Consider the following 15,412-nt stretch of genomic DNA (forward strand, 5'->3'; position numbering starts at 1 on the left):
AACGAATGTTGGCAATTTCATCTCTGGTTCCTCTGCCTTTTCTCAATCCAGCTTGAACATCTGGAAATTGACAGTTCACTTGCTGTTAAAGCCTGGCTTGTAGAATTTTGAGCATTACTTTACTAGCATGTGAGATGAGTGCAATTGTGCAGTAGTTTGAGCATTCTTTGGCATTGCCTTTCTTTGGGATTGGAATGAAAACTGACCTTTTCCAGTCCTGTGGCCACTGCCGAGTTTTCCAAATTTGCTGGCATATTGAGTGCAGCACTTCCACAGCATCATCTTTCAGGATTTGAAATAGCTCAACTGGAATGCCATCACCTCCACTAGCTTTGTTTGTAGTGAGGCCCACTTGATTTTGCATTCCAGGTTGCCTGGTTCTAGGTGAGTGATCACACCATCATGATTATCTGGGTCGTGAAGATCTTTCTTGTATAGTTCTGTGTATTCTTGCCACCTCATCTTAATATCTTCTGCTTCTGTTAGGTCCATACAATTTCTGTCCTTTATTGAGCCCATCTTTACATGAAATGTTCCCTTGGTATCTAATTTTCTTGAAGAGATCTCTAGTCTTTCCCATTCTATTGTTTTCCCCTATTTCTTTGTATTGATCACTGAGGAAGGCTTTCTTATCTCTCCTTGCTATTCTTTGGAACTCTGCGTTCAGATGGGTATATCTTTGCTTTCTCTTGTGCCTTTCACCTCTTCTTTTCACAGCTATTTGTAAGGCCTCCTCAGACAGACATTTTGCCTTTTTGCATTTTTTTTTTCTTGGTGATGGTCTTGATCCCTGTCTCCTGTACAATGTCATGAACTTCCGTCCATAGTTCTTCAGGTACTCTGTCTTTCAGATCTAATCCCTTGAATCTATTTCTCATTTCCACTGTATAATCGTAAGGGATTTGATTTAGGTCTAGTGTTTTTTCCCTACTTTCTGCAATTTAAGTCTGAATTTGGCAATGAGGAGTTCATGATCTGAGCCACAGTCAACTCCCTGTCTTGTTTTTGCTGACTGTATAGATCTTCTCCATCTTTGGCTGCAAAGAATATAATCAATCTGATTTCGGTGTTGACCACCTGGTGATGTCCATGTGTAGAGTCTTCTCTTGTGTTGTTGGAAGAAGGTGTTTGCTATGACCAATGCGTTCTCTTGGCAAAACTTTATTAGATTTTGCCCTGCTTCATTCTGTACTCCAAGGCCAAATTTGCCTGTTCTTCCAGGTACTTCTTGACTTCCTGCTTTTGCATTCCAGTCCCTCATAATGAAAAGGACATCTTTTTTGGGTGTTAGTTCTAGAAGATCTTGTAGATCTTCATAGAAGACCGATCAACTTCTGCCTCTTCAGCATTATTGGTCAAGGCATCAACTTGGATTACTGTGATATTGAATGGTTTGCCTTGGAAATGAACAGAGATCATTCTGTTGTTTTTGAGATTGCTTCCAAGTACTGCATTTTGGACTCTTTTTTTTTTTTTTAATATGATGTCTACTTCATTTCTTCTAAGGGATTGTTCCCCACAGTAGTAGATGTAATGCTCATCTGAGTTAAATTCACCCATTCCAGTCTGTTTTAGTTCTCTGATTCCTAAAAGGTCAGTGTTTACTCTTGCCATCTTGTGTTTGACCACTTCCAATTTGCCTTGATTCATGGACCTAGCATTCCAGGTTCCTATGCAATATTGCTCTTTGCAGCATTGGACTTTACTTCCATCACCAGTCACAGCCACAACTGGGTATTGTTTTTGCTTTGGCTCCATCCCTTCTTTCTTTCTGGAGTTATTTCTCCACTGATCTCCAGTAGCATATTGGGCACCTACCAACCTGGGGAGTTCATCATTCATTATCCTATCTTTTTGCCTTTTCATACTGTTTTTGGGGTTCTCAAGGCAAGAATACTGTAGTGGTTTGCCATTCCCTTCTCCAGTGGACTGTGTTTTGTCAGAACTCCACCATGACCCATCCATCTTGGGTGGCCCTTCATGGCATGTCTCATAGTTTCATTGAGTTAGACAAGGCTGTGTCCATGTGATCAGATTGTTTAGTTTTCTGTGATTGTGGTTTTCAGTCTGTCTGCCCTCTGATGGAGAAGGATAAGAAGCTTATGGAAACTTCCTGATGGAAGAGACTGACTAAGGTGGAGTCAGTATAGTGTTCTAATAATCAACAGAGTTTCAAATTCTTCTAGCTTATGGAAGATATATCTCTATATCTATGTATCTATCTATATTTTCAGTTGTCCAGCATTCAAAATTTAAGGAAAATGAGAATTTCTAGGCCCAGTGGGGAATTAACTCCTCCTTGGAATCCTGTTCTGAGAGTATCTTTCTAGTGCTATATACCTTAGTGGCAGCTCCAGCATTGGAAAACAATATGGATATCCCTCAAAAAATTAAGAATAGAACTACTGTATGATTCTGCTATTCTACTTCTGGGTATTTATCCAAAGAACAGGAAAACACTAATTCAGAAAGGTGTATGTACCCTTGTGTTCATTGCAGCATTGTTCAGAACAGCCATGATAAGGAAACAACCTATATTCACATTGACAGATAAATGGATAAAGAAGGTGTGGTACATGTTTACAACAGTGTATAGACAATGGATACTTCCTAGCGTCAACTATATAGTGACGGATGGAAGCTAAATATTTGGTGGTGAGCACATTGTAATGTATACAGAAGTTGAAATATTAATATAATGTTGCACACATGAAGCTTACATAATGTTATAAACTAATGTTAATGCAATTAAAAAAAGAAAAGAAGTTGCCAAGCACTTTGTAACCTGGGAAGAATTTTCAAACACATTGTCAATTAATCCTTATAATTACTTGCTAAGATATTTCAGGCAGGGTGGATATTAATGTTTCTATTGTAAAGAAGGTGAGACTTGGAGAGTTTAACTGATGTGTCCTAATTCACACAATTGGTGGGGCTTGGGTGGGAAGTTAAGTCTTTTGATCATTTAGTCCAATGCTCTTTCCACTAAAATGAAATAGTAATGGGAAATCTGTATGGATACAGGATACCCAAATAATGTGCCTAGGGAAGAATCTCACAGTCTTAGAACTACTTTTCATTTTCATTTATACTATCCATGATTATTGGGTAAATTGCTCCTAGTGTGATAGCAGAAAAATAGATCCAGTTCCCTGTTGATATGTAAGTACAAAACCTTAAGCTGCTGACTGAGCTGAATGGAGGTAGAATGCATTTTAATTTAGAAATCTGGTCTTAACCTCTACAGAATCGGAATGAATATATTGCTCACCTCAAGGACCAGTTGCAAGAGATGAAGGCAAAAACCAACATGGAGAATCGCTATATGAAGAGAAACACAGAACTGCAGATTTCCCAGACCCAGAAAAAATGTAGCAAAACAGAAGAGCTCTTGCTGGAAGAGATTGAGGTGATCACTGTTAATTAGGAATGAATCTAGTGACTGGCTTTCAAACTGTCGCTCCCGATATTTCAGCCGACAAAGGAGGTGCAAGAGGGAGACTTCCCTGATCTTTGTTCTTGCTCTCCAGCAACCCTAACATTTGAGGTTAAAGACAAAAAAGGGATGAAGACTTGCTTTTTTACAAGCAGAGATTCTGATGGGGTATAGCCTACATCTACTGATTTTTTGTAAGGACTTTGAAATTGGTTGTACTTTCTTCTTTTGGTCACTTTATCCTTATTTTATGAAGCCATTTGCCATTTCTTCTGGTAACTACAGGGAGAGGGCAAAACAAGATACTCAGTAACTGTAGGTTTTTGCTGCTACTTTTCTTACCCAACCAGTATTTTTCATCCCGCCATTAAGAAATACAAAATTTAGAGAGCTGAACTTCATGCACACATAAATTTATATTAATAGAAATGAAAAGTCACAGTGAAAAGTATCAGTAGAAAGAAACAAGGGTAGACCCTCATTTTAGAGGAAAAAGGCTATTTTCCCCCCTGCATGGAACACATTCAGTTCATTCAGAGCAGTGTTTAAGAAATTTTGCCCTTAAGTCATAGAAATAACCTACTTCAAATAACATATATTTACATTAAGAAAATGCAAAACTTATTTCCAGATTTCTTTAAATCATACCCTCTCTAAAAGACATTAGTAACATGTTGTATACTTCCTGGAAACTTTTTCTAAAAATAATCATTTGGGGAGGAGACTTAAATGGCTAAAAGAACAAGATGCTGGCAAGAAGGAGCAAACATTATTCAAGCATGTCATCTGCGTGCAGTAGGAGGACTCCTTTCTTTGAGTCCCTGCTTATCGGAAAGCTTATTTCCCAAGTGTGGCTTAGGGCTATGACAGCAAACACTTTTTTGCACTCTGGAATGTCCTTTTGTAGGCCCGAGAACCTTGTGCCCTTGAAGCACTGTTTCTCTCTTTGAATGGACAGCACTTTCCAGGCAACAGGCTTATGGCCCTCTTGCTCTGGGCTGTTGCCTGTGCCTAACACAGTGCCAGACATGACTCAGATACACATGAATTCAGGGAAACGGCATTGCTGCTCTGGAGGAATACCGTGGAGTTCTTCGGATCCCAGCTGGTAGAGAAAACTTGTCCTGCTCTTACAGCTATACCCTTAATCTTGAGAACTCACTTGCAGCCCTGTTGGGAAGAATTCTGATGTTGGTTTGTTATTCACAGAAGCTACGGCTGAAAACTGAAGAAGAGAACCGGATTCATGCCGAGATTGAACTGTTCCTTAGAAAGGAGCAGCAGGTGGGTCCCCAAACCTTTCTTATCCTCTGAAGTGTTTGTTTCCCACTTATAAAATGCCAAGGACAGCAAAACAATTTTTTTTAAGGAAAGAAAAATTGACTGTAATCGTACCAGCCTAATAAAAGAGCTATATAGCCCATGTTTTCTGTATAAGTTATCCATCTGGATAAATGTTTTATAAAGCTGTAATTTGGGTACAGGTAAAATTCTGTCCTTTACCTTTATCATTTAGTATTATATAAGGCACTGTTTTCCTGTTCTTATATTGCTTCATAGTCATAATTTTAAATTTCTTGATTTTTTAAAATTATAAAAATAACATTCTTAGTTGTGTGAAGATTTTTTAAAAATTGCCAGTTGTTTTTTCACCCATTTTTTCATTTTATTATAGTCTCCTTGTAAAATAATTTTAAATCGTTTTATAATGTTCTACAGAGTAGTTATTCTATAATTTATTTGTTACTCTTTGTTCTGGATATTTAGGTTATTTCCAAAGTTTCATTACTGTAAATAATGCAGTAATGAAAGGTTGGCCCAAATGACTGTTTTCTTCACTGCAATTATTTGCTAAAAGTAAGTCTCAAGCATGAGATTATTATTTGAGAGACTGGTATTTTGTGACTTTTGATAAATATTGCTAGTAGTCTCTGTTTTACACTGACATCAGCAATGGATACAGGTACTAATTTGAAGGTATCCTCAATGGGACTAACTGCTTTAGATATTTCTTTTAAAGTCTGCTAGTTTAATGAGTTTTATTTTGCTTTTTTTTTCTTTGCTTACTAATGGAATTGACCACTTTTTCCACATATTTATTTACTCTATTTATTACTGTGTGAATTATGAAATTATTCATATAATTATATAAATTATGTGACTGAAATGGTTTGAATTAGTATTTCCAATACTAGTAACAAAACAAGCTGAATGGACGGAACCTTTCAAAATATCTCTGTTGGCTGAATAAGGAAAAAAATTTCCAACTTACTCATGATATAGCCTACCTTTGAGAAAGCTGGTGAAGTTTTAGTAAATAATTCCAAATTTGTGGTTAAAGAAGATGATTTCTAGATGCTGTCTCATAGGGCTTTACTGAAAAACATCACTAGGCTATTAGAACCTGCACCCCTGCAATTTCAGGATTATGAATCATGTTACCTACCTCAAATGTTAGATATAGAGCAAGTATTTGATAACAGTCAGATGAGTTGGTGGATAAATGGATGTTGGATGGATAAAGTTAGTGTTACCCAGTCTTCAGCCTAATAACATAAGCAATACATAGGTACTTTTTAATGAAAAATTTGAAACAGTGCAGAAATACATAGATTTTTAAAAGCGAAAGCTCTCTTAATTACTCCCATTTTCAAGTATTTCTTCCAAATCTTTTTCTTTTCATGTATGTTCTTGTGTATATACCTAAATGCTTACTTGTTTTTAGTATTTATTTATTTATATTTGTTTTGACATAAATTGGATCATAGTATATATTTTTTTTGCAGACCCAATTTTTTAAAAAATTTGCGTTATCTTTAATTTTTTCTAAAGCAGTATACTTGGTGTATAATATGCCAAAGAGGGGATATACCAAGGTTTAGGTAACCATCTTTCTCTCAGTGGACATGCCTCTAAATGCAGGCTATATGGAAAGGTTTTTTGTATATTGTTTTTATATTGTTTTGTATATTGCATTTTTGTATATTGTTCTAGATTCCTTATGTCCCCTCATATTAGTTTTTAATGGTTTTCGAGTTGGTTCATTTGGATTTTCTAGGTAGAAAATCTTGCTGTTGTTGTCCAGTTGCTAAGTCGTATCTGACTCTGCAACCCCCTGGACTGCAGCACGCCAGACGTTCTTTCCTGCCCTTCACCATCTCCCTGAGTTTGCTCAAACTCATATCCTTTGAGTCAATGATGCCATCCATCCATCTCATCCTCTGTCACCCCCTTCTCCTATTGACAGTAAATAATAGCAGTTTCCTATTTCCCCTCTCATTATTTATACATCCATTTCCATTTTGTGGCTTATTGTATACATAGAATTGCAAGTGTAATGTTTAGTAATATTACTAAAGTAATGATGTGGCACTGTTTCTCTACTGTTGGTTTTAATGGTGTTTCAGTCAGTATTACACATGAATTCATTCATGGTCATGACGAGTTTCTCATGTGCAAGTTAGGGTTCCTTGGGAGAAAATAGGACCCTGCAACTTGGAATGGGAATTCCTCGTATGTAATTTACATTCTTGAACCCCCACGTCACCGTAAGCCTCTCTTGCTGGTGGAAGTCGCCTGCCCTCCTATGTCTGAGGAGATTAGTCTTATTTTCCCTGAAAGCCCTGTGATAATAACTGCATCTGAGGCAGACGCTTTAAAAAGGGATGCTAGCTCTCAAGACCTAGTGCAATCACCCCTTTTGTCCGTGGTTCCATCACTAGAGTTAAATCTCAGAGGGTTCCAGGCTCGTAGATAACTTGGATGACTATAACTTAGAAGGACATAACTTACATTCTAAAAGAATTACAAGACTTTACTGATATATATTGGCATAAGCCCCGGAGACAGGTATGAGAATGGATTCTAAGGTTGTTGGGCCAAGGAAGGTAGAATAGAACACTGGATTAGGTCAAGTTCATTGATGTGGACTCTTTACTAGAGAGTCTGGATTTAATGTGTTAGCTTGTGCAGCTGGAGGTGACTCTTAACAGTTTGCTTGATTGGTTAGCTAAAACCTGGACTCATTTAATGAAGTGGGGATGTCAGTGCTTCTTTGCTATAATGGAGGAGAGAATTCAAAAGTCTTAGGGAGATAGGAATACAATGTGACTTTATCATGTGTGGCCTAACACCGACTCAAACACCCACCTCTAACAAGTTTCTGTGAGACACTCCTTCCTAGAAGACAGTTCTTTACTAATGCATTTAGTTCAGTTCAGTCGCTCAGTCGTGTCTGACTCTTTGCGACCCATGGACCACAGCATGCCAGGCCTCCCTGTTTAACCAAACTCATGTCCATTTAGTCAGTGATGCCAACCAACCATCTCATCCTTTGTCATCCCCTTCTCCTCCTGCCTTCAGTCTTTCCCAGCATCAGGGTCTGTTCAAATAAGTCAGCTCTTCCCATCAGGTGGCCAAAGTATTGGAGTTTCAGCTTCAACATCAGTCCTTCCTATGAACACCCAGGACTGATCTCCTTTAGGATGGACTGGTTGGATCTCCTTGCAGTCCAAGGGACTCTCAAGAGTCTTCTCCACACCACACTTCAAAAGCATCAATTCTTCTGAGCTCAGCTTTCTTTATAGTCCAACTCTCACATCCATACATGACTACTAGAAAAACCATAGCTTTGACTAGATGGACCTTTGTTGACAAAGTAATGTCTTTGCTTTTTAATATGCTGTCTAGACTGGTCATAAAATTTCTTCCAAGGAGTAAGCATCTTTTAATTTCAAGGCTGCAGTCACCATCTGCAGTGATTTTGGAGCCCCCCAAAATAAAGTCTGCCACTGTTTCCCCATCTATTTGCCATGAAGTGATGGGACTGGATGCCATGATCTTAGTTTTCTAAATGTTGAGCTTTAAGCCAACTTTTTTACTCTCCTCTTTCACTTTCATCACAAGGCTTTTTAGTTCTTCTCTTTCTGCCAAAAGGGTGGTGTCATCTGCGTATCTGAGGTTATTGATATTTCTCCTGGAAATCTTGATTCCAGCTTGTGCTTCATCCAGCTCAGTATTTCTCATGATGTACTCTGCATAGAAGTTAAATAAGCAGGGTGACAATATACAGCCTTGACGTACTCCTTTCCTGATTTGGAACCAGTCTGTTGTTCCATGTCCAGTTCTAGCTGTTGCTTCCTGACCTGCATACAGGTTTCTTGAGAGGCAGGTCAGGTGGTCTGGTATTCCCATCTCTCAGAATTTTCCAGTTTGTTGTCATCCGCACAGTCAAAAGCTTTGGCATAGTCAATAAAGCAGAAATAGATATTTTTTTGGAACTCTCTTGCTTTTTCAATGATCCAGTGGATGTTGGCCGTTTGATCTCTTGTTCCTCTGCCTTTTCTAAAACCAGCTTGAACATCAGGAAGTTCATGGTTCACGTATTGCTGAAGCCTGACTTGGAGAGTTTTGAGCATTACTTTACAAGCATTTGAGATGAATGTAATTGTGTGGTAGTTTGAGCATTCTTTGGCATTGCCTTTCTTTGGGATTGGAATGAAAACTGACCTTTTCCAGTCCTGTGGCCACTGCTGAGTCTTTCAAATTTGCTGGCATATTGAGTGCAGCACTTTCACAGCATCATCTTTCAGGATTTGAAATAGCTCAACTGGAATTCCATCACCTCCACTAGCTTTGTTCGCAGTGATGCTTCCTAAGGCCCACTTGACTTTGCATTCCAGGATGCCTGGCTCTAGGTGAGTGATCACACCATCGTGATTATCTGGGTTGTGAAGATCTTTTTTGTACAGTTCTTCTGTGTATTCTTGCCACCCTTCTTAATATCTTCTGCTTCTGTTAGGTCCATACCATTTCTGTCCTTTATCGAGCCCATCTTTGCATGAAATGTTCCTTTGGTATCTCTGATTTTCTTGAAGAGATCCCTAGTCTTACCCATTCTGTTGTTTTCCTCTATTTCTTTGCACTGATCACTGAGGAAGGCTTTCTTATCTCTCCTTGCTATTCTTTAGAACTCTGCATTCAAATAGGTATATCTTTCCTTTTCTCCTTTGCTTTTTGCTTCTCTTCTTTTCAAGGTATTTGTAAGGCCTCCTCAGACAGCCATTTTGCTTTTTTGCATTTCTTTTTCTTGGTGATGGTCTTGATCCCTGTCTCCTGTACAATGTCACGAACCTCCATCCATAGTTCATCAGGCACTCTATCAGATCTAGTCCCTTAAATCTATTTCTTACTTCCACTGTATAATCGTAAGGGGTTTGATTTAGGTCATACCTGATTGGTCTAGTGGTTTTCTGTACTTTCTTCAATTTAAGTCTGAATTTGGCAATAAGGAGTTCATGACCTGAGCCACAGTCAGCTCCCTGTCTTGTTTTTGCTGACTGTATAGAGCTTCTCCATGTTTGGCTGCAAAGAATATAATCAATCTGATTTCGGTGTTGACCATCTGGTGATGTCCTTATGTAGTCTTCTCTTGTGTTGTTGGAAGAGGGTGTTTGCTATGACCAGTGTGTTCTCTTGGCAAAACTCTATTAGCCTTTGTCCTGCTTCATTCTGTACTCCAAGGCCAAATTTGCCTGTTACTCCAGGTGTTTCTTGACTTCTTACTTTTGCATTCCAGTCCTCTATAATGAAAAGGACATCTTTTTTGGGTGTTAGTTCTAAAAAGTCTTGTAGGTCTTCATAGAACTGTTCAACTTGAGCTTCTTAGTTAGGGGAATACCTGCATCCTTGAAAAGCCCTCTGCTTGCTTTCTTTTGTAGGCCAGGTAAGACCATGGGTGATAGCACTCCTGATTTCAGTGGAGTTGGTAGGATCATGGAGTGCCAGAGGACATGTGGCTGCACTTAACTACAGGGAGATACTGGGATAAAGCAGTACTTGAGCTATACAGCAGAGAAAAAGTCCAAATCTAGTAGCCAAAAATTTGATTTGAATCACCACAATGAAGAGTCATGGCCTCTCACCCAGGTTCCAAACTAAGTAAATTCACAGACCCAGAGCCCCTTGATTGAGGGCAGCAGGTCCCCCTGAAGGTGAACTCACTAGCAACTGTTCACTTGTACAAGTAATGCAATTGAATCTTCCTCTAAAGCCTTACCCAAGGGACCTACTTATTAGAGCGACTATGCACTGGAAAAAAGAAAATACCCAGACCTTTTGAAGTTACTAAACATTGGCTCTGAATTGATGCTAATTCCTGGGGATTCAAGACAACACTGTGGACCCTTCTCAAAATGGGTGATTATGATGGTCAGGTGATAGATGGAGACTTAAGTCTGATTACTTTGGGCTCACTTTTCTATGGATCTACCCTGTGGTTATTTTCCCCAGTTACTGAACATATGGTTGGAGTAAGACTTACTTGGTAACAGAATTTTCATCTTGGCTCCTGATTCATGGAGTGAGGGCCATTATGATAGGAAGGGCCTAATAGAAGCCATCCCTACCAAGATAGTGAACATAAGCAGTACTGTAGTCTCAGTGTAACTGCTGAAATTAATGCCAGCATCAAAGGCTTCGAAGTGGAGGTAGTGACATTGATCACATTCCCATTCAAGTAAGCAAAGTTTGGCCTGTGTGGTTGAATGATCTTGGAGAGTGACTGTGGACTAATGTAAATATAATCGAATGGTGACTCCAACTGCGGATACTGTTCCAGATGTCATATCTTTACTGGAGAAAATCTTGAACAGCAGCTATTAACTTGACTAAACTCCCTGTCTCCAAACTCATTTCGAAAAAACTGCAGAAACAGTTTACTTTTACCTGGCTGGGCTGGCAGTACACACTCACAGTTGCATCAGGGCTGTGTCTGCTCTCTCTGCCACATTACGGTCGCAGAGATCATTGCCTGCTTTGACTTTCCACAAGACCCCCTAGTAGCTTACTGCGTTATGCCGATTCTATCTGATGAACAGAAGCAAGGATTTTAGATGACTTAGTGAGACACATGAATTAGAAGGTGGGAGACAAACTAGTTTTGATAATAATTCTGTATCATTATCATTCAGTTAGGGGACAGAAACCACATTGGTAATTTGAGCAGGGAACATATTAAGAAAAGAATCATTAACTGCTAATAAGGGATTGGCTAAAAAAGAAGGATACAAGAGAACTCTAGGGCTGGAGGACAGTATCCAAGGGAGGAATAAATATTTGCTTTGTTGCCTGGGTCAGAGCTGGTTTACAGCTAGTTGGGTAAAGCTGGCAAACAGGGAACTGTAGACTGTGTTTGGCAAGCAAGACTATGTCTGTTGTGTTAGTAAAAGTTGGTGAACAAGTGCCATTGAGTATGCCACGTCCATGACACCATCAGCTGTGCCCAGAAACGAAGGAGGAAGCACATGGGAACCAAGGAAAGAAGCTCTTCCATCATGTCCCTCTAGCACCCTCTACTGACAAAGCTGAATATTGTGCCCGTTTGCAGAAAGAAGTGTTTGCTGCAATCATCCAGTCTTACAAAGCTGGTCAGTGAAGGATGATTTGGAATTGAGAGGCAATAAATTGATAACTGACACAAATGGGGATTTTATGACATTTAGGCTGTAGGTTTATGGTAGGTAAGCCTTATCAAGTTAATAAACTTTCCTTTTAGTCAAATTTGCTAAGTTTTTTTTTTTCTTCTTAATCAGGAATAAAGATTGAGTTTTATGAGATGGATTTTTTTTTTAAATCCATTGAGAAGATATGATTTCTTTTAATGTGTTAATAAGTTAAAATATATTAGTAGACTTGTTGATGTTGAATCATCTTTAAATTTGGGGGATAAATCTACTCTGTTCATAATTTATGATTCTTTTACTAGACTGTTAGAATTATAGATTTTTATTTTGTATTTATGTATTCCATAAATGAGATTATTCTATAGATTCATTTTTGGTGCTTCTTTGTTGCACTGTGATCAGTTATGCTAGCTAGCTTAATAGAAATAGAACAAAATAGATTATTACCTGTTCCTTGAAACTGGTAAAATTCAGTCATAAACAGTCTGGTTGGGTAAAGGAGAGATGTTTGGCTCCCTTTTCTGTTTTTTAAATGATTATTGATGTCATTGCTTAAAAAAACTCTTTTTGAGTCATTTTTGGTAACTTACGTCTTCCTGGAAATAATCCATTTTATCAAAATATTCATTTTGAATTTATTAGTACAAAGATACGCACTGTAGTCTCTTACAATTTAAATTTTATTTCTGAACTTTTTTCCATCCTTTATTTTAAAAAGTTTGTGTCTTCTGTGTTTCTTGCTGCTGCTGCTGCTGCTGCTGCTGCTAAGTCGCTTCAGTCGTGTCCGACTCTGTGCGACCCCATAGACGGCAGCCCACCAGGCTTTCCTGTCCCTGGGATTCTCCAGGCAAGAACACTGGAGTGGGTTGCCATTTCCTTCTCCAATGCATGAAAGTGAAAAGTGAAAGTGAAGTCGCTCAGTCAAGTCCGACTCTTAGCGACCCCATGGACTGCAGCCTACCAGGCTCCTCCGCCCATGGGATTTTCCAGGCAAGAGTACTGGAGTAGGGTGCCATTGCCTTCTCTGAGGTGTTTCTTGCTAAGACTTGTCAAAGGTTTGACCACATTTTAATGTTTTTTTCTTTTCCAAATAGAAGCTTTAGCATCCCTGAAGTTTCCCTCCCACCCCATTCCCAATCAATAAACCACCATTCCCCCCCAAAGTAACCATTATTCTGAGTTCTTTCCCTATAGAACAGTCATGCTTGTTCTTGAACCTCATATACATGATTTCATACAGTCTATACTGTTTCATGTCTGGCCACATTTTAATGTTTGTTTTTTTTTCTTCCAAATAGAAGCTTGAGGAGAAGCTAGAGTTCTGGATGGAGAAATTTGATAAGGACACAGAAATGAAACAGAATGAACTAAATGCCCTCAAAGCTGCTAAGGCCAGTGACTTAGCACACCTTCAAGAACTTGCAAAGACGGTAAGGAAGGGGGAGTCTCAATAGCATTAAGGCAGAGCTCGCAGGAGTGGGTGGGAGCTAAGCTGCGTAGCTGGGGTACAATTTTTGGTCATGAAGTGGAGGTGTGCCTGTCAACCACTGGGATTCTTTTCCGATGATGATGATGTCCTCATTGATGGGACAATAACAGCAGCAGCCAACACTTGAAAGGGCTTAATCTGGCCTGGGGACTTTTCTAGTATTTTACTTTTTTTTTTTTCAGTCGTTCAAGTCGTGCCCAACTCTTTGTGACCCCATGGACTATACAGAATACCGGAGTGGGTAACCTTTCCCTTCTCCAGGGGATCTTCCCAACCCAGGGATCAAACCCAGATTTACATACATAACTTATTTTAATGCTATCCAAAACCCCTTGAGCTAGATACTATTTTAATTTCTACTTTAAGATCTCTGAAGATAATTTATAAATGATTTATAAAAACCTTCTGATTATGGTTTCATCATTGAATAAGTGTAGAACTTCTCAAACTTCTTTTAAAGGATGGTTATTTGTAGGTGTGCCTTTATTAGCTTTTTATTACATTATTTTGATGTCATTAGCCACATATCAAAGTTGGTATTTCATTTTTATTAGAAAACTTTAAAGCAAATTTATTCAAGCTGAAAAAATTCGGGGGACAATTATAAAGCTAATGTGAATACTGACAATATAGGAATCAAGTAAATCTCTTCTTTTTTGGAGGGTTTAATTTGGTATGATTCATTTTAAAGTTTTTAATTAAAAATGTAGGGCTGGGAGTTCTCTGGTGGCCTAGTAGTTAGAATTCTGGGCTTTCACTGCCTTGACCCTGGGTTCAGTCCCTGGTGGGAGAACTGAGATCCTGCAAGTGATGTGGCATGAACAAAAGAAGCGGGTCTGGGTGGGCCACAGCTTGGCTGGGTCCTGTAACACATGATTAATGTCTACTTTTGCAGATAAGGGAATATGAACAAGTCATCATTGAAGATCGTATAGAAAAGGAGAAGACCCGGAAGAAGAGAGAACAGGATGACTTGGAATTGAGGAGCATCATAAAGGTACAAAACCATACTTTGCATCTTGGGGCCTTTTCAATTCTGTAACTGGCCAAACACCGAGGAATGCAAAGCACCTCTCGTTTATTATCACAGAGCAGGAGATCTGTGAGGAAGCATGACCTAATCATTGGAATTTGCCATAGTCCGTGGTGCAGGGAGACAGTTAAGAGGACATGCCCCCCAGTTTTTAATCTGGGACAGAAGAGGTGGTTAACAGTGGAAGCAAAGCCTAGACCTTGTGCCCAGAGGTCAAACTTATGAATACTATTTCTAATCAACAGAGCTCTTAAAAGAATTTTTTAATATCCCACTGCTTCTTAAGATCCTATTTATATTAGCGAGACTATCTGCTAGGTTTTGATAAGAGCTTTTCTCAAAAGGTGAAAGGGTAAGTAGTAGTTTAGAAACAAAAGTTTTATATGAACTTGTATTTATTAGTGATGATGAAACTGACAAGTCAGATTGTGGGAAATATTTTCAAGCAAATATAACCTCAGCTGCACTGAAACTGTACTGTTGAGGACTGCCCTTCTCTCTGAAAGAGCATCTGCTGAGGCCCTGTGGTGTGCAAGCTGTGGCTTGGGATGTGCATAAGGGGGTGAACTAAGGAAGTAAGCTTTAAAGTGTAATACCTTCAGGACCAGGTATTTAAACCCAAACTTGAGCTTCCCATTAGGAGAGAGTCAGATGTATAGTTAGCGTTTATTGAGCTTCTATGGTGTTTTCTATTTGTTGAATTTCCTCAATTTAGAGCAAAACTGTAAGAAGTAGCTGAAGACCATTTTTGTTTTCATTAGTGGATTTGCTCTGTCTTTGGAGTTTAGTCTGATTTTAAAGCAGCCCAGACTGTATTCAGAACAGTTGTATCTAATGACCAAGATATTCAAGGGAGCTAACTAAATCCTTTTTGAAGGTGAGTTTTGATCCTTAAACATCTATTTCTGCTTTATTGACTATGCCAAAGCCTTTGACTCTGTGGATCACAATAAACTGTGGAAAATTCTTAAAGAGATGGGAATACCAGATCA

At 38.9% G+C, this 15,412-nt stretch overlaps 1 protein-coding gene across 5 annotated transcripts in view; it reads left to right on the plus strand.

Moving 5' to 3' along the window:
- Positions 1-15,412, plus strand: part of IQCG (IQ motif containing G) — a 54,701-nt gene that overhangs the window by 37,510 nt on the left and 1,779 nt on the right. For 4 of the 5 annotated variants that reach the window (XM_044942774.2, XM_044942771.2, XM_044942769.2 and 1 more), the window contains 4 exons: positions 3,248-3,409; positions 4,646-4,720; positions 13,197-13,328; positions 14,283-14,384. In XM_044942774.2, the coding sequence (XP_044798709.2) occupies positions 3,248-3,409; positions 4,646-4,720; positions 13,197-13,328; positions 14,283-14,384 (471 nt within the window). Of the gene's footprint in view, positions 1-3,247; positions 3,410-4,645; positions 4,721-13,196; positions 13,329-13,569; positions 13,625-14,282; positions 14,385-15,412 lie in introns of all 5 variants that reach the window. The other variant, XR_006551073.2, reaches the window with a different exon arrangement.

Source organism: Bubalus bubalis, chromosome 1 (assembly GCF_019923935.1).
Source record: "Bubalus bubalis isolate 160015118507 breed Murrah chromosome 1, NDDB_SH_1, whole genome shotgun sequence".
NCBI classification, from domain to species: domain Eukaryota; kingdom Metazoa; phylum Chordata; class Mammalia; order Artiodactyla; family Bovidae; genus Bubalus; species Bubalus bubalis.